A 25,182-nucleotide genomic window follows, 5' to 3' on the forward strand; every position below is an offset into this window, starting at 1 on the left:
ACTAGTAGATTTAGTTGGGGGCAAAATGTGTGGACTTGTGCTTTGAATGGTATGTCGGTTGCAAAGAAGTGACACTTAACATTTTGCTTTTGTTTTTGCACTTTGTATTTTCTCCCTGTTGGTGGTCAAAGTCCAACCCTTGGGACCCCTCCGATACTTTATTCCTGACACTCTGTGGTAACTCTGATGTTCCCTCTGCATCCTCCTGTTCCTTTCTCTTCCTCCCTCACCTGCCCCCTCTGGAAAAGTAGTGTTAAGGCCCATGGCAAGGGCCACAAGCCAACTTGCCTTTATTTTCTTATTAGCGGATGACAGCTGTTTGTCTGCAGTTAGATAGCTCTGGCGAGTTGGGCAGCAGGGAGGAGGGAAGGAGGGAAGTCTAGCTTGGGCATGCTCAGTGGGAATCTCCTCAGACTTGACCTCCGAATGAAGGAACCCCGCCTCCTTCGTGACATCACAGCTTGGCCCTTGCGCTAGCAGTGACTTCTTCAGGCTGCCTGAGCGGCACTTGGTCAGATGGAGCAGCTGGGAGTTGTGTCGCTGATCCTTCTCGGAGGCTTCAGTATTTGTGGTTCAGCGCCTCTCGCCTGGAAGCCCACAGGGTCAAGGATTTGCCCGAGGCTGCTCCCTCTCTCCTGGGCTGTGGCCTCAGCCCCGAACTCTCCCCCCATGCCCCCACGCCCCCCCCACGCCCCCCCCAATACAGTCCTGGGCTCCCAATCAGGGGCTCATTTGTTTATTGAACAGAGGTTAACTAGGTGGCTGATGATGGAGGAAGAAACAAAGGAACCTAAGCTAAAGGTCCCCATGGAAGGAGGACTAGGTGGGAATTGCCTTCTAGGTACTAATGAAAGCTGGAGGGGGAGCGATAGGAGGCCGCTGAGGGAGCCCTTGACTCCTGCTCAGCCAGCCCCCAGCCAGTCCGCAGCCAGACCAACTCATCCCTGTGGGCCCCCCACTGTGTGCAGGCCTCCCGCCCCCAGCAGGACCCAGCCTCTCTGGCTGGAGCAGGACTGCCTCTTCCCTCTGCCGGCTCTGGGGTCCCAGGCCCCTGTCTGTGAGGGGTGGAGCCCCTTGGGGATGCTCCTTCAGGCATTTGTTCTGGGCCACTGAGGACTCTTGTTCACTTTAGCTGGACCATCACCGGGGCTCGGGGCAAGCCACCCTCTGTGGCCTCTTCCTGCATCCCACGCACCGCACGCACTCTCCTCCACGCGCACGCATGTTGTCTGCACTCCACACAATTCCCAGGAAAAGCTGCCACACGGGACCATCCAGAGCATCTCAACATGATAAAAGCACTGCACGAAGCTCTCCTTTGATCAGCAGGTCTCATCTAGGGGTGTCTTTGGGCTAGAGACTGCCCTCCTGAGGGCTTGGGGCCCTCTGGGTCCAAATAAAGCTGTCTCTGACCACAGTTGTAAGCAAAGTCTTTTCTTCCCGGACCCCTTCTCCAAAATCCCCAAGGAGTTTGAATGTTGAAACCATTTTAAGTAGTTACAAAATTAGAAATAAACACGTTTTTCTCTCTTCTTCTCATGTCTGTTAACTAATCCCAACTACTAGAAAGCCTTTTGATGCCTCCTTAAACTAACTTGGATGCTAGTCTGTGTTGCAGACGCAAGAAAAGACTTTTCTTAATTGTGGCACTTCCTAGCCTGTCCAGGCTGAGCACCTTCATTCAAATCTTGACATTGTTTCTCAACTTTATGGGCATGGAGCTATAACTTCATAGTGGGAGCCAGGAGCTGAAAGGAGTGTTAAAACTGGGCCACCTCTTTTCCATGCAAATACTGAGTGCCGATTGAAGACAGAGCTCTGATTGGCTGTTAGGGAAAGTGCTCAATCTGGCTAGGACCTTGGCAGCCGGGGGAGGCAGGCACCGGGAGGAGGGACTTGAGGCCAAAGGCTGTTTTGGGGGGGATGAGAAGTATTACTCAGGGCCTTTTTTAAAAAAGAATAAATAAATTTATTTCTTTATTTCTGGCTGCGTTGGGTCTTCGTTGCTGCGCGCGGGCTTTCTCTAGTTGCGGCGAGCAGGGGCTACTCTTTGCTGTGGTGCGCGGGCTTCTCATTGCGGTGGCTTCTCTTGTTGCAGAGCACGGGCTCTAGGCGCATGGGCTTAGCTGCTCCGCGGCATGTGGGATCTTCCAGAACCAGGGCTCGAACTCGTGTCCCCTGCATTGGCAGGCGGATTCTTAACCAGTGCGCAACCAGGGAAGTCCCCCCCCCACCGCCTTTTTTTTTTAATTGAGAAACTCACCTAACAGGACCATTTTGAAGTGAACAATTCAGTGGCATTTTGTACATTCACGATGTTGTGCAACCATCACCAGGAGCTTTTTGATTCCTTGAACCGGGTGTTTCTCTTTTTTCATCTCCATAGCTCTCCCCTGCCCCAAATCTCAAGGAACCACTGGGTAGAGTGGCTGCAGGAAGCACCACGAGGTTGAGGGTTAGGGAGGCCCCTACACCTAGATGCCTCCGTGTGGACTTCCGGGTTTCTTTTTACCTTGCCTGTCTGGCCGACGTAGTTAAGAAGCTTTTTGCTTTTCATCCCCAAGCATTTGCCTGACCAAATTCTCCATAGATTAATTGTCTTCTTCCTCCCCTAGTGGAGATCCCACTGGGCAGCAAATGAAGGCGAGTCCCTGTAGGGTGTAAAGGGCGGAAACGGCGAGCCAGAGAGATTCTCAGGGTTGTGCCCCATGTAGAGCATCCTCATTTTGTACAAGTCCCCTGTTCTGGAAAAGTCTGGGAATCAAATCCTCTTTTAAATATAAAGGGATGGTATCCTGTAGTGAATTCTTCTGTAAAGCAGAAGACGCTGGTAATTCGTGTGGGTTGAAAATGTGGACTTTCCTACATTGGCTTGGCCTAACACTGTCTGGAGGTCAGACAGTGAACCTTTTCTCTCTCATCCTTGGGCTCGGAACACCAAGCCATCCAAACCTTCTGAGAGGCCTTTGGAAGACCTCCTCCTTGGGCCAGATTACAGGCAGGCATGTGACTGATTTCCCTTTGACCCTTTGAAGAAAAGAATAATATCCAACCTACCCAAGGGAAAACAGACTCGTTTTTCGTCCTCTGTCAGAAAGAATGTGGGAGCTGGGGGGAATTGTTGCAGTTTGGGTTGGGGCATTGGAGGAAGTATCAGGACTGCTTTTCCTTCCACTGATGAAAGGGTTAGCCATTTACCACTTGAGGTCACTGAATCACAGGTTTTTGTTTTTCCTGCCAGAGACCTCAGCCATATGACCCCATGTCGAAGACTGCTTGTTTTTTGTTTTTCTCTCCTTTCATGTCCCTCAGCTGGTGACTTGGTTGGAGGAGATGGGGAGGGGTACGATGGGACCCTGGGACATAGAGAAACTCTGATTGCCAGGGTCACGGCTCACATTGAGTACTTTAAAAAAATTTTTTTTTATCAAGGCAAAATTCACATAACATAAAAATAATCATTTAAAAGTGAACAATTCAGTGGCGTTTAGTGTGTTCACAGTGTTGTACAACCACTACCTCTATCGAGCTCCAAAACATTTTCATCTCCCCAAAATGAAGCCCCATACCCATTAAGCAGTTGCTCTCTACTCCCACGCCACCCCCCAGCCCCCTGGCAACCACCTGTCTACTTTGTCTCTGTGGATTTGCCCATTCTGGACATTTCATAGAAATGGGATCATACAGTATGGGGCCTTTTGAGTCTTACTTCTTTCACGTAGCGTCATGTTTTCAAGGTCTGTCCACGTAGTGGCATGTTTTTAAGGCTGAATGATATCCACTCGTATGGATAGATCACATTTTCTCTTATCCATTCATCAGCTGACGGACATTTGGGTTGTGGCCACCTTTCGGCAATTGTGCCTAGTGCTGCTGTGAACACGCGTGAACAAGTATTTGTTTGATTCAGTATTTGTTTGTTTTCAATTATTTGGGGTATATACCTAGGAGCGGGATTGCTGGGCTGAGGGTTCTTTTTGAAGGCAAGGAAAGCGGAAAGAACTGAAAGTTAAGGGGAAGGCAAGGGAGAATCAGGGAAAAGGAGTCACTCCTCATCCTGATTGTACGAGAAGACGTGTGAGGAAACGTGCCTCAAAGCTGCCCCGTCAAGCAGACCTTGATGGTTCCTCTTGTATGCCACTCGTGGGCCTGTTCCGACTTTGGCATCTTTGCCTGTGCCAGTTAACTTTGGGCTGTCTCAAAAAGGCAAATTCACCTGCAAATGACAAAGATCTGTCGCCAGCGAGGAAAATTAGAGGAGTGTGCCGGGGTCTCTGAAGGCAGCTCCAAGAGAAGAGCCCCAGGAATGTGGTGAGCGAGGGCTGCTCTGATGGAGTCCTCGTGTGACCTGTGTGGGGGACAGCAGTCACTTGAATGCATATGTTCCGGACCCAGGCTGAGTAAGCACGTGACTTTAGAGTCTCGCCTTATAGTAATTTCTGCCCCGCTGCCCACTTTTTTCCCCATGTGTTTATTATGCTCTTACTGTGTGCCAGGCACCTGGGCTTTGGTACCAGGGAGACAGTGATGAACAGGACAGACGTGGGCCCTGCCTTTAGGGAACTTACGATCTCATTCCTTTATCTTCCGGGACACCTAGCACAGGGCTAGGCACAGAATAGACACCTACCTGACAGAGGCCTTTGGAAGGAATTACTTCTAACTCCCAAATGGCACACGGTACAGAAGAGGAAATAAGCTGGCAGCCGTGACCTCAGAGTTTTTTCATAGAATGCACAAAAGATCTAATGTACATGACGATAGGTTTTCCCCTCCGGCTGCTCAGCCATTACTTGAATGCTTCTCTCTGACTGCCTTTTCCTCTCGGAAGAAACCCTTCATCTCCTAGAAGGTTGCTAAAAAACGATTTCTTTCAGTAGCTCACAACAACTGATGGGCATTTTTGCTGATAGAATGTGTGACCCAAAGGGAAGGTATATTGGACCGTGGCGGTGCCTTCCATCCGGGAAGCTTAGCTCTGCTCCTTTAAGAGTGGCTGCCAGCTTCCTCCTGGGATTTGGTTTTCAGGGGGCACCCTCACCTCACCTGTGCCCTTTGGACTCTCTCCTGTCCTGTTGCCCAGGTGTCACAGCTAAATCAGCTTGTCAACTGTACTACATGGCATATTGGCAACCACTGGGCCATGTGCCCACAGATGACACAGTTGAATTTGTCATGGAAACCTGCTTTTTGTCCACGTGGGGCTGAGAGGTGAAACAATTCACCTAGATGATGCTTATCTAGGGAACAGGGAGGCTAAGGGGTGACCTGATGTCTGTTCTCAGATCAAGTAAGCAAAGGCTTTAAAATGGGGTTTTTTTGGAGAATTTGGTGGTCCAGTGTTTAGGACTTGGTGCTTTCACTGCCAGGACCTGAGTTCAATCCCTGGTCGGGAACTAAGATCCCGCAAGCCATGTGGTGCAGCCAAAAAAAAAAAAAAAAAACACTGAGTCCTAACCCCTTAGCCTCCTTTTTTCCTAGTTTCATCCATGTCATAGTGTGTAACAGCACTTCATTCCTCCTAATGGAGGATTGGATAATATTCCATAGTGTTCATCCACATTTTTTTTTATCCCTTCATCAGCTGAATGACATTTGGGTTGTTTCCACTTTTTGGAGATTGTGAATAGAGCTGCTGTGGGACATTCACGTATGAGTTTTTATTTGAATACCTGTTTTTTTAATTCTTTTGGGTATATACCTAGGAGTGGAAGCAATAGGTTTTCATGAGGATAAACTTGGCCATTCCCCTCCCTACCATGTTTTCAAAGACGAAACAGAAGGAATTATGCTTCCTTATCTTACTTTGAATTGGCAAGATCGCGATTGGATATATGAACATTGTGACCAACAGGGAATTGAAATCCTGGGATAGGTCTAGGATTCTGCTTGCAGAGTAATTCCCTACATCATTTGAAGCAGGGGTCGCAGGCCTAAATGCCTTTAGGCTGATCGTGTTAGAGAGCAGAGCAGGCTGGGTGGGGCCTGCTGAATTGGAGAACGCACATGTCGCCTCTCCCTCCAGCCAACTGTTGACATGTAGGAATGTGGATGCAGTGTTGCCAGATCTCCTGATTTTTTTTTTTCAAGAAAAGTTGGAAATCCGAATTTTTAAGTGAAATTTCCCAATTTTAAAATGTTAGAAGTTAATTAAATTATAGGGGTTTAAAACACTGGGCCAAAACCTAGACAGTAAGCGGGCTAGAGCTGGTTGTTGGCTGCTGGTTTGTAACCTCTGATGGATAGCAGGAAGCGGATTTCTCTTGGGTCGCTCCCAGCCCCTCTTATGGTCCTTCCTTTCCATCTCCCATTCTCCTAACCCCATATGGATATACTTTGCTTCTAGGTTCCTTCTCTAGCCTACCTCCTTTTCTCACTTCCCTCTCTTCTTTCATCAGATCACCTCTCGGATCTTCAGGGCCGGGCAGAGGGTGATCCTGGCGTTTCCTGGGACTTTTACAGCAGTTCTGTGTTGGGTAAGCCTTAAGTGGGATTCTTCCCACCCTTGTCTATGGCTCAGAGGTTTGGGATCTGCTTTGGGTTTCACTGATTCTTCTCAAAGCCAGGAGTGACCTAATGGAGGTAGCCCTTCTTCACTCGTTAGTAGCTTACAGGCCCTTTCAGCCCACACTCTAGCCCATGCCTCCCCCAGACTCAGAACTTGTTGGCCAAAACCAGGAGATGCCATTGATTTGGAGAAAGCCATCCGTCATTAGCCCTCTACCACTCCCCACCCTGGGTACTTGAAAAATTCTCTCTTTTCCAAGTCCCTTTCTCCTCCGTTGCTTTGTCCTAACCCTGCCAGAAGCGCCTATGTGCGTCGTCACCTCTTCTGGTATTGCTCACACTCCAGAGGGACCCAGCCCCTCATCTGGCAGCTACCATTCCCTCCCTACCCTGCCCCCAAGATGCACACAGGGTTTCTGAGATGATAGCTGCTGTCTCCCAAGCCCTTAGCCGTCTGGCCCGAGCTTTCCTTTGTTGGAAGAGCAGTGAGCCTTTATCTGTGGCCGTCATCCGGCATTCACCCATTGGACCAGGGGCTGCAGATCGAGGGAGGCGCCCGCTACTAAGCTTGGGGGAAGTTGGACCAGGAGAGGCAGGCCACACCCGAACACACGGCTGGGGAAGGGAACAGGCTGAGCCCCCTCCGGGCTTCTGGGGACGCCAGCAGGCTTTCTGGTGGCTTGGGAAAGCTGCAGTTTGAAGGGCAGGTGTTTTCCCTTGCCTTCAACTGCCGATGACATCTTCAGGCTTCTGTCTCCAACAGTTGGGCAGTGTATCCTTCACACCACCTTGCTTTTTTCCGGTTGAAAGGTGGAGGAGTATAAGGAATCGCTGGCCACAAAGTACTACCTCCCGGGGCTAGAACTTTCACATGCCCTCCCAAGGCTGTGAGCCATGACATCAGAGACACTTGGCCCTGACTGGGGATCTGGTTCGTCTGATCACCCACCGCCACACCTCTTTATCTTGTTGGGGCATTTCTTTTCTTTGGTCTTAATGCATGTAGCTAAGTCCTAATTCCCTGTATGATGTCTTTACAGAGGAAAAAGATGGGTTTGCCTGTGACCTCCTCCATAATCCTCCTGGGAGCTCCGATCAAGAAGGAGATGATGTGGATGGGGATGATTTTATGTTTGAGCTCTCAGACAAGCCTCTTCTCCCTTGCTACAACCTCCAGGTGTCAGTGTCCCGCGGGTGAGTGTGTGAGAGATCTATGAGGACCAAGTACTAGCACCCCGGGCCAGGGCCCACCTCCCTGAGAATGCTGGAGTTCTCCAGGAGGAAGCTGAGACCTGGAGAACAAGTGCTAGAGCATAGGAAAGATAATATATGACCAAGTCCAGCCTGACTTTCCAGCCCAGATTAGATATGTTCAGAATAGCTCTAGGTACATTGACTATGTGTGTTTTGCAAAACCAAAATCTCGATTCACTCTCTGAAGGATTTTTGCCCTGTTCCTGGGTGTAAGAGATGATCTGGGAGATATTTGGGCTGGTGAACTATTAGAATCTCTGGAACATTTTTGTGGTTTCTGGGGACAGCCAGACAGAATATTTGAAATTGAGATTCTTGGAAAAGCCGGGACATATGGTTGCCATAGCTATGGGGCCACCGGGGTCCTTAAGTAATCCACAGGCTGGTTTCTCATTGCCTTAATGTTGGCGAGATGATGGCGTGGCTGCTGTCCTCTCAGATTACCGTGCATATTATAACGAGGATCACCCGTTTTCAGAGACTAGGATATACTTGATACTTAGCGTTAGACTGAACCCAGTTTAACCTTTATTTGATGATTCAGAAGGGAGTTCAGCAGCCTGCAGGGCCGTGGCTGAACCAGTTAGGAGGATGCAGGATACACTGTCCTTTCGTTCTTGGCCTCCATCATTAAGTGTCCTCTTCTTGGTGTCTTCACGTATTTCAAGTACCTTTGCAGACACTTTTAAGGATACTTTTTCTTTGATACCTATTTTTAAAATATCAGACCCTATGTTTTTTTAAATGAAAGCACATGAAGTGCACATGATAGATGGGGAGGAGGGGGCAATGGATTAGGAACCCTCTGAGGGAGCCCCTCAGTTGACGACTCTAACCACTAGACCACAGTTTCTTTGCATCCCTTCCCCCCTGGCCTGATAAGAATAAAAATAGCCTCTATGATGACACTAGTAGGGATCAAGTTTCACGGGCTTTTGGTCCTTATTCTTCTGGGCATAAGCTGATCCCCGAGGGCGGGGCTGGGCCTCTGGGATATAGTATTGCACAGTTAATTAATTCCTCCAAAGTATTCAGCACCTCCTTCTCTGAAACAGGATCTTGGGCCCCAGGCAGTAAAAGGACCGGGGTAGTGTGCTTTAGGTGCGGACAGAACACGGGGCAACCGAGGGCCGCGCACCACTCAGCAAGCTGGGCGGCAGGCAGGTTTTCCGTTGAGAGCTTGGTACCAGCAGAGCTGGTTTTCCTGATGTTACATCCTCCAGCGCCACTTCTGAATCTGCCCTTCCACACGGCTACAGCGCGATGTGAATGAACATTTATGTTCTTAAAGAAATGTGTGTGTGTGTGTGTGTGTGTGTGTGTGTGTGTGTGTGTGTGTGTGTGTAGAATGATGACTCCGAGGCCCTGTGGCTTTCAGAAGTGCCTTCTGACTCATCAAAGCAAGACTGAATTGTGATCACCAATGTTAATGTTCTGAGGGGGTTTTTCCTCCATTCTTGGAAAGCGATGTCCAAGTGTCTGGCATCTGTAGTCCCTTTCCCTTAACCCAGAACACCCCATTCCCTGATTGTGTGAGATGACAGAGGTTATTGTCATTTGTAAGAAATGCTGCATTTCAGGGATGAGGACTGTGGGTCTGGGTAGAAGTTTTAGGTGCTGTACAGAACATTCAATTCCAGAAACATGTCTTAAGCAGTTGTACCAGGTCAAACCCTGAGGGCTAGAATATAGCTCTGGCCTTCAAAGAATCTCCAGTCTGATAGAGGACACAGACAAGTATACCATTAACTCTAATAAAAGACCGAGTTCCTAAGCAGATTTACTATTGTAAAAAACTCAAACAGTTCAGAAGGGTGTCCAGTGAAAAATAAAAGTTCCAGTCCACCCCAAGTCCCCATTTCTGTGCCACAGAGAGAACCACAGTTTACATTTCTTGTATATTCTTTCTGAAATGGGCTCTGTTACAGGTATTATAATAAGGGTACAAGCCAAGTGCCATGAGACTGTGGAAGATGGGATGAGCAACCGGTTACATCGGGGGAAGGCTTCACGGGTGACAGGGAGTCTGCACTGGGCCAGGGAGGAGAGGAGGATGGAGGGTGTGGCACGAGCAAAGGCACTGAGACATTCAAGTTCAGAAAACAGGGCTAGTCCTTCCTCAAGTGGCTGGTATTTGGTGGGATGAGGATACAGTGTGCAGTGTGTGTGTGTGTGTGTGTGTGTGTGTGTGTGTGTGTGTGTGTGTGAGAGAGAGAGAGAGAGAGAGAGAGAAAGGGAGAGAGAGAGAGAGGGAGATTGGGTGGAGACAGGGCTGAAGGGGTCGAATGGGGTCGTGTTTGAATGAGGTCTTGCATGATAATCATGCTAAAGAGTTTGAAGGGTTTTTTGCTGGAGATACTGGGGATCCATTGAAAGTGGTTTAGGGAGCGAGTGAAAAGGTCCGATATTCTTTTTAGGAAACGAAGAATAACAGAGGACCCAGTGAGGGTGGGTGGGGGGTGGCTCTTGGCAGAGCGAAACCAGTTAGGAGGCTGATGCAATATAGTCCAGGCTAAAAGTGGTAAAGGCTGGAAGTGGGACAGTGGAATGGCGAATGGCGAGGAGGGACAGCCCTGGAAACAGGGACCACTGACATGGGGATGCAGCGTTTCCTCGTGGTTTAGTCAAAGCAAGCGTTTGGCCCGGGCCAGCCTAGCAGCCCCCCTCCTGACTGCCCCCAGGCTGTCGCCCAGTCGGGTGTGCTCAGCAAAGTCAGACTGGCTGTAGCTGTAACGTGAGCTCCGGCCCTGCAGAAATGATGGTGCTCCGCTGGAGAAAAAACTTGTCTAATGCATTCCAGAGCCAAAGAGAAATGCCTTTTGGATTACCCGCAGTTTAGGCCTTTCTCCACGGCTCCCCCTCTGCCGGGGAAGATCTTGGAGAACAAGGAGGCAGGGGAAGCAGGAGTGAGAACAGGAAAGGGAAACCAGACAGGCTGGCAGGGATCGCTGGGGGCAGAACTGGTCCCAGCAGATGGTAAATTCCAGGTCACGGTGCGGGTAAGGCCTGGGGAAGCCTGCTCAGAGTTTTAGGTTCTGGAAGGCCCATTTCCCTCCCGCTCCCCGTTTTTGGAAGAGGTCACCACTCATGGGTTGAGTGCTCGCCATTTAGCTGAAAGCTGGGCCTGCCAATGTAGGGGACAGGAGAAAATATTCACCTCCGCTACACTCATGGGGTCTGTGGCTTAGTGGAGGGTGGCCAGACCGGCAGCCCTCCCACCTGCTCCCAGCACCCCACCCCCGCCGCCCCGTCCCCTTGGCCCCCTCCCCTAACTCCCATTCTTGCCTTTTCTAGGCCCTGCAACTGGTTTCTCTTTACCGACGTCCTGAAGAGGCTGAAGCTTTCCTCGAGGATCTTTCAGGCTCGGTTCCCGCACTTTGAAATCGCCACCTTGCCCAAGGCCGAGTTCTACCGGCAGGTGGCCTCCAGTCAGCTGCTGACCCCCGCCGAGTGGCCTGGAGGCATGGACGCCACCTCCGCCCCAGGCTCCTCTGAGACTGTGGAGCTGGTGCGGTACGAGGCGGAGCTGCTTCGGCTCCTAGGGTCCGAGGTGGAGTTCCAGCCTTGGAACAGTTGACCGGGAAAACAGCCCCTCCCTTTTCTTCTTTCTCCTCCCAAGTTCACCCTTCCCCCACCTCCCATGTCTTTCCCCCACCGAGCACCAGACTGCAGAAAGAGGCAATAATACGGACCAACAAGAAGCCGCCTTATCAATGCCAGCATTAGTGACTGGATTGTTTTTTTGTTTTTTTTAATTTGGTTACAGTTAGTTCTCATCTCCCTGTCATCGTCATTGTTGTCGTGGTTGGTGACGGGGGTGGAAAGTTGAACTCCACGTCTGAGGACAAGAGGTCCCAGGGGTGGTGGGAGGTGGCGCCAGGGTCCCTTGGACTGGCCTCCTTGTGTGTGACCAAGACCAAACCTGGGCCCTGGGTGGCCACGGCCTGTCCGGAGGAGAAAAGAGAAAAGCCCAAATCTCTGAGCGCCCCCTCTGTTCCCCTGTGTTCTTTTGTCTTCCATAGTATTTATTTTATTAGTATTTAATTTGTATTGTTTCATTGGTTTCTGATAAGTCTGTATCACTGTGACGATTTGAGACAACTTGTTGTATTGAGGGACTTTCTTCACCTCCTTTCTTTGTCTTTCTCGATTAAGCTCTGAAGCTGTTCCCTCCCTCCGAAAAAGTTACTCCCAGGGTTTTTTCCACCACTGGGGAGGGGGCGGGGAGGGGTGGGGGGGCCACTGGCCTGTGACTAATGATGGTGGCTGGTGCTGGCCCAGGTCTGGGGGGTGGGGGGTGAATCCTGAGTCTTTGGTGCTCACCCCTCCCCCAGTTTTTCCCATTTCACCCTCCTGCCCTTTGCAGCAGCCCTGCTGTCTCGAGATTAGTGTTTACTGGGGAGGGGAGGATTATGGGAGTAAGGGGTTAATGAGTGACTCTTATGGAGGAGAGTTGAGAATGGGTCTGAAGGATAAGGTAGCCCCCTCCTTGCTGTCCTCACTGCCCTCCTCAGAGTGCACAGTATGGGTTTGTTCCTGCAGCTTTCCCCCCTGCGCCCCCGGCCTCCCTGGATACTGAGCCTCTCGGCTCCCCACCCTTGTCCCCATCTCTCCCCCTTGCCTGACTCAGAGCACCACTTTCCTCTCTCTTCTCTCTCTCCTCCCTCATTCTCCCTCTGCCCCCAACCTGTTCTCCTTTGGAATCTGCAGAGGGCTCTGGGATTGCCTGCCAGATGTTGAACCCAGGCCTCAGCTATTTCCTAAGATGAGGGCAGGAGACTGGTCTCCTGCCGGCCTCCACTCCTGCCTGGGGACCTGGGGCTGAGTGTGCGGCCCTAGCAGGCTTCCCTTCCAGCGCTGGGTTTGTTCGTGGAGAGAGGGGGAGGTGCTTGGGCTGCTTCTCTGTCCCAGCCCCCTCTGTGGCGTTGTCTTTCCCACTCTTGTTCTTATTTTTCTATCGATTGCTATTTTTCCGAACAATCCTTGTAGAGAGTGTGTGCCATCCAAAGGCGGGAGGGCCTCCCTACGGCCAGCTCTGGTTGGAGATGGTACAGTTTTATTGTACAGGTGCTAAAACAACAACAACAAAAGAAGAAAATGGAAAAAAAAAGGACAAAAAAAAAGGCAAAAAAAAAAAAGCCAGTTTGAGGATGGGACAATCTGTTCTCTGGAGACTCCTGACCCTTGCAGGAGCATTGGTGGTTATTTTCTTTGTATTGTGTTTGTTCTTTGTCCCCAGGGGGAAGTTCTAGGCCCCCTTCTGTAGGACTGCTCCCCACCCCCACCATACTGCCCAGTTGGTTTTGAACAGTTGTTCTCCCTTTCTAAAAAAAAAAATATATATATATATATATGTGTATATATATATATATATATATATATATATATATATATATAAAGATGAGGGGTTTTTTGGGGTTTTAACTTTTTGGTTCTGTTGGGGGTCATGGTATTGTGTGGTTTATTTTATGTTTGCCTTTACTTTTTTGCATTTGGGTGTGTATTCTGGCTGCCCTTTATGTTTAATTTTAAGCAACTGGCTGTGGAGTCAAAAACACTTGCATACTGAAAAACCTGTGTCAGGGCTTCTGTCTCCTGTCTTCTCTCCTCCCCGTATTGGCTCTTCCGTGGTTACAGAAGGTGGGCGTCCCCATGAAGTCAGTGGGGAAAGCCCTGATCCTGCTTTGCAGTTTTGGGTCCTTATGGGCACAGCAAATGAGGACAAGGTGGAGTGGCCAGTGAGCATTTGGGTCACTGGGGCAAGATCTGGAGAGGAAAGGAAAGGCCGGGGCAAATCCCGGGGGTGGCCAGTGGGGAGAATTGAGCACCTGCGTTGGTCTGGCGCGGGGCGGCGGGGGTTGGTGGGCCCTCCCCCCCCGGGCGTGCGCTGCACAGGAGGAGCATGATGTGGGGAGGGACCACCTTTTAGGTGGCTGTGAGGGATGCCACTCTTTAACTCAAGGAAATCACCTGCCTGCCAGCTCTCTTTCCTGCCCTGGGCCACCGGTGTCAGCAGCTGACTTCATGGTCTTGTCACTGCCCTCACTGTCATGCCGGTGTGCCCCCTGCCCCCGTACCCAGTGCAGTTTTTCTGTGGTTCTGCTTTCCTAAGACCCCGCTACTATGGAAGCAAGATGCCCATCCTGGATTTTACAACTTTTCTCCCTACTTCTGAAAAACAGTGGTAGAAGCTATAATTCCTTCTGACTGCTGGCTCCAGAATGAGCCTGTTATTGTTTGAGGGGAACGGGATGCCTGCAGGCCTGGGATGAGGCCCTTTTAAGCTATGTTCTTAGGACCTCTCACTGTGGCTGCAGTCTCTGGAGAGTCGTATCAGCGTACAGGCCAGGGGTCTGTGTGTCTGGCCGACAGGAGCCCAGCCAGCCCCAGGAGTGATCTGTGAGCCTGCACTTACCCACTTTCTGATCCTGAGGCCTCGGGTTCCCAAACAACACCTGAGGCCATGTGGCGAGTGCAAGGATCCAGCTAAGCCAGGGATGCTATGGGAGCTCAGAGGGATGGGCAGGGGCACAGGGTTGTTCAGAAGTGATGCCTAGTTGACAAGTAGGAAAATGGGAATTAGGGGTGGTAGGGAAGAATCTTTGAACTAAGGAGACATCTGAGCACAGGCTTGGAGACAAAGAAGGGTACTATGTGCAGGAAACTACAACCCACTTCAGTGTCACCGGAGCTAGAAGGTACAGGTGGGGGAGGAGGGTGTAGGAGCCCTGCCAGCCATGCCACGGAGTATGGCTTTGACTTTTGCCTGAGGTGATGGGGAACCATGGGAACTCTTTAAACCAGGTATGACAGAGTATTTTTTTGGTTTTCTTTTAATACATTGGTAAAATGTGCTGGAGGTAGGACAGGCAGAGGGAGGGGAAAAGGTGATCCCTTGAGATTCAGAAGAAAGGATGAAGGGAGAGTCGTGGGGATGCTGTAAGGATTTCCATTTAGGGCAGGAGGGACATGCTGTGGGCAAAGTCCGAATGACTCCAAAGGAATAGGTGATGGTCCTTTGGGGACCCGTGGACAGCCATGGGTGTTTGGGGTGTGTGGGTGTGCACACCCCTTTATTTCTCTGGAGAAAGGGGATGAGTTAAAAGCGGGACCAAACAGCAGTTTCTTTTCTTGCTTTTGGGTTCCCTTCCCCACACCTTTTCTGGAGTCCTCTCACTGCCCTTCTGCCAGAGTGGGAAGAGCAAAGCAGGAGGTACGGACTGTGAATCCCATAAAGCAGGAGGTAAATCTGCATCCCTGGTCCGGACTGGGGTGAGGACGATGGCCTCTTATTAAGTGATCTAATCCTTTCAGTGCGGCCTAGGGGAAAGAGCCAGCCCACCACTTACCATCTAGGCTGACTTCGGGTGAGAGAGAACCTAATCTTTCGAGCCTTCATTACTCCATCTGCCAAATGGGGCTCAATTTACTGCCGACGGAAGAGAATCACACTGAGTAAACATGGCTGTTTAGCTGAAGTTAGTTCCTCCTACGTGCTGAGGTCACGAGCTTACAGTTAATGATGGTCTTACCAGAATGTTCATTTTTGGGGTGCAGGGTTGAGAGGGAGGCACTGTTCAAGTCTCCGTACTCTGAGAAAGGACGACCCGCGATCTATTTGGGTTGGGGGGGGGGGGAATTGGGCGGTAAGCTCCTGCCCCTTCCATATTTTACCCTGTGCCGGGGAAGCTTGTTGGGTGCTTTACGGTGTCCCGTCCCTGCTAAGACAAGTGCGTGTGTGGTTTGCGGAGGATGAGGTCCGCCCCAAGGGCGACCTGCTTAGCTCCCAGGGGGAGGGGCCAAGTGCTGGAGCCTTCTGGACCCCGCAACAGGGCGGGCCAGGCTCCACGTGTTCCCCGAGACCACGGGTTTCCATGGCGAGGCGGGCTGCTAAGCTGCAGCGTTGGGCAAACGGACTCGGACGCCTCCCAGGAACTCGGGCTCACGCCGCGGGCGGTCGGGGCCCTCCGCGCGCAGACGGCTGTCGCGAGTGCCTCGATCACTCTCCGATTTCAAGGTTGAAAGCGGCGGTGCGCGCAAGTGTAGCTAAACGCAGGCCGCGGTGGGGAGGTGGCCAGGCCGGGCGCCCCGCGACTGGGGGCGGCGGCCCGGTCTCACTCCCGCCGCCCGTGCGAGCGTGGCGGCCGGCGCAGGAGGCCAGGCCCGCCGCGTGCTCACCTGCTAGTCCCGGAGGCTGGGGGTGGGTGGCTGCGGGGCGGGGCCAGGGCGCGACCGGCCAATGGGGAGAGGGCATTCATTCGACTGCTGAATTCCCCCTAGAAAGGGGAAGGGGAGGGGGAGGGGGCCGGGGCGAAAGTTCCAAGGTAGTGAGCGATGGAAGGCCTTGGTGGGGGCCGGAGCCGCCCAGGGACAGTTTGGGGCGCAGGGTCAGGACAGAGGCAGAGGAAGATGCCGGCCGCGGCCGCCTCCGCCAAGAGCGGCACGCCCCGCCCTGGCCGCCTCTCCCTTCCCGGGCTCCGCTGGGTCACCCGCCCGCCTGCGCCGGCTCCATAGCGCCACCTGCTGGACGCAGGCCGCACGCCTGGCGTGCCAAGGCCGAGGCTCTCACAGGCTGCGACCGCCTTGGCCTCCCAGGCCTGGGAGCAGCCGGAGGGGAATGAGCGCACTCACCTCGGATCCAGCGGCTTTGGAGCCGGAGGCAACCGCCTCTTTAAAAATACATGATGGGGTCAGAAAGACTACGATCGTGAGAATACCTTCTTGTTCCGCCCCTCCCACAGGGCCTGACGCTTCTACCACTCAGTCCCACCCAGGGATGAGGAAATAGTGATGAGTCTGTCCCAGGAAGGGGGCAGCAGAAAAGGGCAGGAGTTGAGAGTCTTCGGGGCACCTGGTGGCAGCAAGGCATTGCTGGAAGCAGCCTTGGTCTCCTTGTGGACCCTGCTGTCGCTGTCCTGGGGTGGCTGCAGACGTGGGCAAGGGAGGCAGGTGCCTGCAGTGCTATATGAGGGGAAAAGAGCCGTGGTAGCCCCCAAGTATGGGTTGTCCTTTTCTCGCCCCTCTTGCCTGCCTTAGTATAGGGCTGAAATCCCCATGGTTAGAAACAGGACTCATTCATTCGTTCAATAAACATTTATTGAGCACCTACTGTGTGCCAGGCACTGTGCTAGGCGCTGGGGATACATCAGTGACTAACACACAGTCCCTGTCCTTGAGGAGCTCACAGTCTATCGGAGGGGAAACATACATAAACACATAGCTAAGGAGCTACCATGTGCTAAGTGCTACAATAAGAGGTATATACAAAGTGCTGTGGGAGCTCAGAGGAGGGAGTAATGCATCAGCTGCTGGGGGTGAGGAGCAAGTCTCTTGACTCTATTAACCATTGCAAAGGCAGGGATGTTGTTGCCACGTGACCCTGGTTGAAATGAACCTGTCTCCTGAGGCTCTCCTCTAGCCCTCTCCCATAACTATATCAGCACAGGTTAGTTTATCAGATTAGCTAATTTAACACTTCGAGTAGGAAAGAAACTGGACAGGGAAGTTTCTTTAGGGGCAGGGGATGTTCAAAGTAGTAACAACTCTTGGATGCTAAGGCTGGGGGGTGGGGTGGGGGTACCATGAGGGCACTGAGCCAGGGAGGGCAGGCCCTGGGCAGTGGAGCACCTGGGGTGAGTGCCTGTGCAGAGGGGAGGTTGGAGGTCACCTACCTCAAACTTTGGTCCCCCATCTCTCACCAGCTCAATCAGTAACCGTCCGCTGATGCTCACTAGTTTCTTCGTAGTGTGCCCTGCTCTTTGGGTGATACAGTCCCCTGCCCCTCAGAAGGTAATTGGGGAGACTAAATAGGTTCAGGTCATTGAGGATGTAAGTAACAGTTTGTGATTATTATAGAGATGTCACAGGCTGCTCACAATCGGTTGCCAAAACTGCCAAAACTGGTCTGGGGAGGCAGCTTCCATGAACCAAGACTTGAAGGATGGATACAACTTAATTGGTACTAGCGGGGTGGGAAGACCATTCCGGTTGAGCAGAAGCAAGTAAAGCAAAAGCACAGAGGTGGGAAACTCCAACAGAGGCACATTCAAAGGCCAGCCAATCCACCCCTTTGACTGGAGCAGTACACAGGTCAGGGAAGCAATGCTGAGCCGACTGGGGAAGTCAGGCCCTGATGGTGAAGGGCCTTGCCAGAAGGTCGAAGACTTGGGAACTTGTCTGAAGACAGAGCTGATGCTAAGCGCAAAATACTTCTGGAACGGCTGACCTGAGCCCTCAAGTGCTCCCCCACACCTCCTCCAGGACCCCTGGACTGCCTCACGATTCAGAAAATAAAGGGTTAATGCCCAGCTGCTCAGAACAGATTGGAGGTTAATTTTTTTTTTTTTTTGGCCGTATGCGGGCCTCTCACTGTTGCGGCCTCTCCCGTTGTGGCACAGGCTCCGGACGCGCAGGCTCAGCGGCCATGGCTCACGGGCCCAGCCGCTCCGCGGCGTGTGGGATCCTCCCGGACTGGGATCCCCTGCATCGGCAGGCGGACTCTCAACCACTGCGCCACCAGGGAAACCCGGAGGTTAAGTATTTTGAGTGTCACCCCGACCTGGAGGCATCCTGGCAGAGGAAGAACAGAGGTGGTGCCCTGGCAGATTGGAGGGGCTGAGTCGGATCACCCTGGGGGGCTGCCAATATGTCTGGGGACGGGGTTAAGCTCTGAGTGAGTTTGAGCTAGGCTGGGAATGTGGAAGAACGGCCAGATTTGAGAGACAATGGCAAACTGCGCTGGAGTTCAGGAAATGGGGCGGGGACAGGGTCAAGTGAACACAGCCATCAGCTGGCTCTCAAATGTCAAGCTTAGAAGGTCAGGAAGATGGTGGCAGCATTAAGAGAAACAGGCAAGTCATGATGGCCTTTTTGTTTCGAAAGGTTTTGTGTGTGTGGAGGACTTTCAAATAGCCATTTTTGATAGAGGGGCACTCTTTGAGGGACTGACAGGCACCCGGGTAGAACTGTCCAGCAGACCGCTAGGAATGTGAGCCACAAGCTGAGGAGAAGAGTGAGGGCTGGAGCTCTAGATTCCAGACCCAACCCAAAGAGCCCTCCTGGAGCCAGGAGGGTGGATAAGGCCCTTGGGGGCACCCACATGTAAAGTGGTGGATGTGGAGCCCGACGGGCACAGAGAGAGAGGGTGACGGAGGACTCGGATGAGCCCAGCTAGTGCCCAAGGGGATGGGAAGTAGTGTCATGTGCCGTGAGGGCTCACAGGGGCCAAGAAGTGTGAAGAAGACCTTCGTATGATGAGTTCTATGGGGTTGGGGTGAGGGGGGCAGGGCCAGTCTCAACCCACGTGGCACCTTTGTGCCAAAATTACTTTTAAAGGTGACCCCCTTCAAGATGCTTTACTTTCTGCCACCAGGAAATGGTCATAATAAACTGATTTTATTAGAAAAAAATCACGTTAACGCCAAGCGCTGGAGACGTGTGAGAAATACACCTGCACAACCATGTATGCTTCCCTCCTGGGGGGAGAAGAGGGAGAACAAGAGGACAATAACGGGCTTGGCAGTGACCAGAAGGAGAGAGAAGGGCAACCAGGGGAGGTAGTTAGGTCACGTGGCTGGTTTTGTGCCAGGGACATAGCAAAGGTCCTGAGGCACTGATTCACATTAACCAAATTCACCAGATAATATCACTGTTTCCAAGGCTGACATATTAGAGCTCTTAGGCTGGCTCTGAAACGTGGCGGAGAGAGGAAAGCGAATTCACAGAAGAGACAGGGGACAGGATGGAGGCCCCAGGCCGAGGGGTTGACTTCAAGAGAAAATTGGCTGACCCCTTCTCAGAAAGAGGAAAGATGGAAGGAAGGCACATGGAGAGACAGGAGGAACAGGGAGCTCACAGCTGCTGGCTCCCGTCTTCGTGGAGGAGGAATCAGGGTGAGGTGAGAAAGCTGGAGGTCAGGGGCCGCGGCCCACTGGAGGTGGTCTGCTGCAGCGGTCGCGGAAGTGGCTGGGTGGACCGACCTGTGAGGGGAGTAGAAAGTAGGCTGAGCAGCAAGTAGGCACGAGCGGGGACAGAGGTGGGCCCGAAGCACACCGCTACTGGATTATCCGACTGTCCCCGGCCCCGCCTGCCAGCAGGGAAGCGGCAGGGGCAAAATTAATCAAGAGGGAAGCCAGGATTCGGGGTGCAGGGCAGGGCGCCCGTGAACGCTGGTATTACAGCCCGAGCCCTTGGCGCAAACATCCAGCTAATTTAGCCCCCCTCCCCCCGGGGACGTTGTGGCTGGGTCTGCCCCTGGAGGGGCGCTTCAGCGAAGCGCTCTGGGGAGCTGATGTTTCCGGCCTGCTGGCTAATGACTGGTGGGCAAAGAGGCTGACCCCAGGAAGAAAGCGTCTTCCCCAACACACATGCTCATCGAAGGTCTCTTCCCCTGGACCTGCTCCAGCTCTGTGACATCTCTCCAGATGTGGCGGCTCCAACCTGTACCCCATAGGCTCAGAACAACCGAATCTTGGTTTGTACAAAGGGAACCGGAGAAGGCTTTCCCTTAAAACAGAAAACTCCCCATCTCTGTGGCTGACCCACAGAGAGACACACACCCTTGAAGACCTCACAGCTACACCCCCGTCCTCACCAAAGAAATGGAGATACAGACCCACGAGTACACACAAATACATACAGAGATATTCACGTACGGGATAGTAAGTACTCTGTGGAGGGAAAGAAGATGGTGAAATACAGTCAGGCAAAAAGACTCTTCTCACGAAGCCCCTACCCCAGCCCTGGCTACAGACGTCTCAGGAGGTCTGCCCTCCGTCACCAAGTCAGCCTATTACCCCGACAAGAACATAGCCCCTAGTGCTCTTGAAAGCTGTGGTCTGACACCAGGGATGCTCCGACTGGGCCTGTCTTGGCCATGGTGACGCCGGGCAGGGGTGGGGCACGGGGGTGTGGTGTACTGACCCCCCACTGAAATATAAGGGCAGGTGCACTCCTTCCGTCAGGCTCTTAGAGGAAGTCCATATACAAATGCTGCTCCACTTTGCCTGGTGGGTCACACTTCCCCCCAAGCCCTCCGTTTATATGTCATGGGGCTCCATCTTAATGAGGGAAGTGGGGTTGAATGGGGAGAAGGGGGCTGGGGTTGGGGATCTGGTCAGTAGGCTCCCAGATGTGGTCACACTAGGCTCAGCCGTAAACAGGGACCCTGAGCCCGAGGAGAGCTCAAGTTCAGCCACCGGGGTCAGCCCAACAGTGGGGCGGCTGGGAGGAGAGAAAGTCTGGTTTCCCAGAAGGCTCGGATTGTGGGAACCCCTTGCAACTACCTGGGTTGGAAGTGGCTGAAGGTGAGCCTGATCCCTCAGGAGCTCCCTCAGGGTCTCTTCAGGAACCAGCAGCCCCTCCATGGGGGCCCCAGTCATCATGCCCTGTACATAGGAGGAGGGCCTCAGAGGCCCCTCCTTGACCCCAGGGGCTGCTGTGGCACCGGAAGTCCTGATGAAGGCCGCAATCACAGTCCCGGGGGGCTGAGAGCTGGGCCCTGCTGGGCCAGCCCCTGTGACCGAGGGTGGTGCTGGATTGGTCGGACAGTTGCCCCCAGCCAGAATTTGGGGGAGGCTACTGAGAATCAGCGGAGCCCCTGGTGCTGCCACCTGGTTCTCTTGGAAACTGGTGTTCAGGGGGAAGGAGGCCTGCAAAGTGAAGGTGTCCTTGAAGGTCGAAGCAGGCGGAACACTCTGGAGAACGAGCTGGGTTGAAGCAGTAGTACTGGCAGGAGGCCCGTTGGTCAGCACTGTGGTCAGCGGGATGGTCTGCAGGGTCAAGGCCGAGCCTGACCCGACAGGGGCCACTCCTAGGTGGATGTTGCTGGGCACTGAAGAAGTACTGAGGAGAAACAGAAAACAGATTTGGTTCAGGTAGGAGGCTCAGAAGGAGGGCACAGGAGGAACGGAGCTGAAGGCGTTTTCTTTGTCGTCACTTTGGCTACCGTTTGTTGAGCACTTAGTAAAGGTCAGGGATCATTCTAACTGGCTGGCATGCAGGATTTCACTCAATCTTCCGATCAGCCATGAGTCGAATAAGATTAACAATCTGATTTTACTGTGTGAGGAAACAGGAACAGAGAGGTTAGGTAACTTGCCCTAGACCACACAGCTAGTAACAGGGACACAAGGCTTTCTGACTCCAGAGCTCGTGTTTGTCACCGCTCCACTCTACTGCCGTCCCTCTTCAGAAGAGCATCCCTGTGGCCCACACCAGCGTAGTGACAGGTACATACATATAAACCAGACGAAGGCCAAAGTTTCCACGGAAAATTGGAGGCACCTTAGTGTGGACACCTCCTGGTGGGCTTGGAGGGCCTGAGGAAGGCAGGATGTTGCCTCTTTTCTGGAGTGGAGGAGGCTTGGGGGGACGAGCCCAGGAGTAGAGGCTCCCGGTGGCTGCTTGGGGAGCACTCTGGGGTAACAGAAACAGCCCCAGCTGGCAAGAGAAGCACCCCAGGTCAACAGCTGGCTTGGCCGTTACATTGGCGTGTGACCTCAGGCAAGTCACTTTTCCTCTTTTAACCAACAAGTGTCCCACTGGCTTCCCAGGGATGCCACAAGGGTCCCAGGAGACCCGAGAGAGAGCGGAGCTTTGCAAGAAGCTGAAAACGCTCCCCATCACGAGGTACTATGGGAAGACTTGGAACGGCCTGGGCGCACTTACCTCACAGCTTTGGTGCGTTTGGCCTGGCTCTCTGGTGGAGAGACAAGCACCGTGGAGGTAGTGGGGATCTCCTCGTCTAGAGACAGTCCCGATTCCAGACTCGCAGATGGCTGTAGACCAACGTGCTGAAACTTTGGCTTTTCCCAGGAAGTGGCGCCCTTGCCATGCGGGGCAGCTCTGGATGATACCCTGGAGCTGGCTCGCCGGGTGGTGCTGCTGGACGAGGTGGAGGGAGTGGAGGCCTGAGGGGATGTGGCTGGGACTTCACTTCTCTCGTCCTCATCTTCAATCACCACCAGGTCCTTGGGCATCTCCTTAAACTGGTACACCAGCCTCTGCCCTTCCACTTTGGCAAGGATGCCTCTTTGGTAGTAATATCTGTGGGACACGGGACAGAAAGTGGGGGGTGAGCCAGGGACACACCACCCTCCCGGGCAGGGTGCGCACGAGGTGGAGGCTGGTCGGGGAGCCAGACGGGAGCCCAAGGGCAAGGGAAGGGGTAGGGCCAACTCTCGGACTTGGAAGGCTTTTATGAAATTTCTGATATCTCCCCCCTGATGACTCAAAGGGTCCACAAGCAGGGATTTCAAATGCTGACCCCCATCCTGCTTTGGGGCAGAGGACGGGAGTGAGTGAAGGATGGGAGGGGTGGACGATGGGGGTTCAGCAGTCCCCCAACCTGAGAGACCGACCGTGGGTAAGTCAGGCCCATCTTCCTGGACCCCTAGCTTGCAGAATATGAAGGAAGCCCTTCTTGGGGATGGGGGGCCCTAAAGTTCTCTTTCTGCTCTAAAAAGAAAAAAAGGCTAGGACAGAAATGCAAGAGGAAGGGGACTGTCCCTCCCAGGCGGGACCTGGGAAATGGGCTGGGGGGCAAGCAAACGGGAGAGTCACAGGAATTCCCTCCTCGGAAGAGCGTCCCGGTGACTCAGGCCACAGGAGCGAGGCACTTACACATCACCCAGAGCCCAGTCTTTTCAGGGAAAATTGGAGGCCCCTTAGCGACGGGACTCCCTGGACAGAAGGAAGAGCTTGGTGACTCCTCAGGGCAGTGGCTCCTACCTTAGTGCCCGTCCCATCGTCTCATAGTTCATGTCAGGCTTGTTCTTCTGCTTCCCCCACAGCTTGGACACCGCTTTGGAATCCACCAGCTTGAAGATACCTTTCTCTCGCTGGGTCCACTTGATGTACTTGGGGCAGGTGTTCCGGTCTTGCAGAAGTGCGAGGAGGAACTCCCACAGGTAGATGGTGCTGCCTGCAGAGTGGCAGGCGGTGAGGGGGCGCCCAGGCCCCCCGGCTCCCTACCCGCCTCACCTGCCTCCCCGCCGTACCTTTGCCATCCTTCGATTTCTTCCGAATGGGGATGCTGGGGTCAGTGACGGGTGAGGTACTGCGGTTGCCCTTGGTCTTCCGGACTGTGGGGGGATGGTGGGAGCAGGGTGAGGCTGAGCCCAGCCAGGGTGAGCGCTGAAGGGCGGCTCCTGGGAGGGAGGGCCCAAGCGCTCACCAAGTTAGGTGATGAGGCAGACAAGGCAGAGGCCCCGGGAGGCCCGGGGTCACTCTCCACAGGCACAGCCTTCAGGTGCCCGCACCTGCCCAATGGCCAGCCCTCATTTTCAGGCCCCAAAGGTAGAGCAGAACACTGCTCCTGTGTGGGCAATGGAGTGCTTACCGATGCGCCACCTTTAGAAGATCAGAATCTGCCTCGCCTAATTTTTGAAACAAAAAGGCAGCCTAAAGGCGTGACTGTGGTGTGGATAAGTGTGGCACCAGGGTTTGGTTGCCGCACGGACACGGCAGTATCGACCAGCCATCGCCTGAGTAAATCAATAACACTGGGGCTTGGGAAAGCCCAAAGTCCTCTCCCATACATGGTCTCAGCTCCGTAAGCTCCGAGAGGGAAGATAAGAGCATGGGTTGAGGCAGAGGCCCCCAGAGGGCCAGGGACTGGCCAGGGGGCCAAGCCTGGTGTCTGAACACTCAGTACAGGATTCAACCCACGGGGATCATTGGGTTTTTAAGAGTTTACATATCTGTTGGGCAGATGGGGGTGGCCTGGGAAATGTCAGGCTTTGGGCAGGCCACCTGATGGGGCCCGTCTTTCCAGAAGGGAGGACTTTCTGTCCATCCCACCACACCGGAGAGCTGTTCTCTTAAATGTGTCTGTGAACCTAACCCCGACACTCACCCCTACTTATGGTATCCCTGAGCCCCTCCTACTGCCCACCCCCCTAAAGGAACACTCTCCCCTCTCCCCCCCCTTCTCTCTCTTACGTCTCTTCTTCGATTTTCCAGTCTTCTTGGTACTTTCTTCTCTGGGGACCTTCTCCTCCAGACAGCACTCCTCCTGGCCACCAGTGTCACCAGCCCTGTTCAGGGCGTCGGGCTCAGAGACAGGAAACAGGTAGCTGGGCAGAGTGACGGCTGGAGCAGGGTCCGGGTCTGGAAGCATTTCGGAGGTGCTGACTGCAAGAAGAAAGGCCTGAGGTGGGTGCGGCCCAGGGCATGGTCTCCCAGTGCTCAAGAGAACAGTGGGCTCCTGGCGGGGCGGGGCGAGGCGCCATTCCCCACGGCCCCAGACACAGGATACACCTGAAAACGCCTCCCGTGTCTCACAACACTAGGAGAGGAAACATCTGCAGAGCTGTGGGCACGAGCTGGCCCCAATCACGGCGGCCACGTTTATAGCGCACTGCTGGTGGTGGGGAAGTTCCAGGTGACACCCAAGGAAAAGGGCCACCTTGATTTAGTCAT

General features: G+C 53.3%; 2 protein-coding genes across 3 annotated transcripts in view; one reads left to right on the forward strand and one right to left on the reverse strand.

The window, feature by feature from the left end:
* The window catches only part of BCORL1 (BCL6 corepressor like 1), a 57,932-nt gene extending 45,988 nt beyond the window's left edge, over positions 1–11,944 (forward strand). The window contains exons 12-14 of the mRNA XM_082681472.1: positions 6,399–6,476; positions 7,548–7,701; positions 11,056–11,944. Coding sequence (XP_082537598.1) covers positions 6,399–6,476; positions 7,548–7,701; positions 11,056–11,338 — 515 coding nt within the window. The 3' untranslated portion in view covers positions 11,339–11,944. The remainder of the gene's footprint in view (positions 1–6,398; positions 6,477–7,547; positions 7,702–11,055) is intronic.
* Positions 11,945–19,134: 7,190 nt separating this feature from the next.
* The window catches only part of ELF4 (E74 like ETS transcription factor 4), a 38,039-nt gene continuing 31,991 nt past the window's right edge, over positions 19,135–25,182 (reverse strand). Inside the window, exons 5-10 of one of the 2 annotated variants that reach the window (XM_082681828.1) lie at positions 24,703–24,894; positions 23,760–23,843; positions 23,491–23,683; positions 22,429–22,806; positions 21,045–21,603; positions 19,135–19,739 (exon numbers count right to left, since the gene is read on the reverse strand). In XM_082681828.1, coding sequence (XP_082537954.1) covers positions 19,674–19,739; positions 21,045–21,603; positions 22,429–22,806; positions 23,491–23,683; positions 23,760–23,843; positions 24,703–24,894 — 1,472 coding nt within the window. In that variant the 3' untranslated portion in view covers positions 19,135–19,673. Of the gene's footprint in view, positions 19,740–20,379; positions 21,604–22,428; positions 22,807–23,490; positions 23,684–23,759; positions 23,844–24,702; positions 24,895–25,182 lie in introns of those variants that run through there. The other variant, XM_082681827.1, reaches the window with a different exon arrangement.

Source organism: Grampus griseus (assembly GCF_964374135.1).
Source record: "Grampus griseus genome assembly, chromosome: X".
NCBI classification, from domain to species: Eukaryota; Metazoa; Chordata; class Mammalia; order Artiodactyla; family Delphinidae; genus Grampus; species Grampus griseus.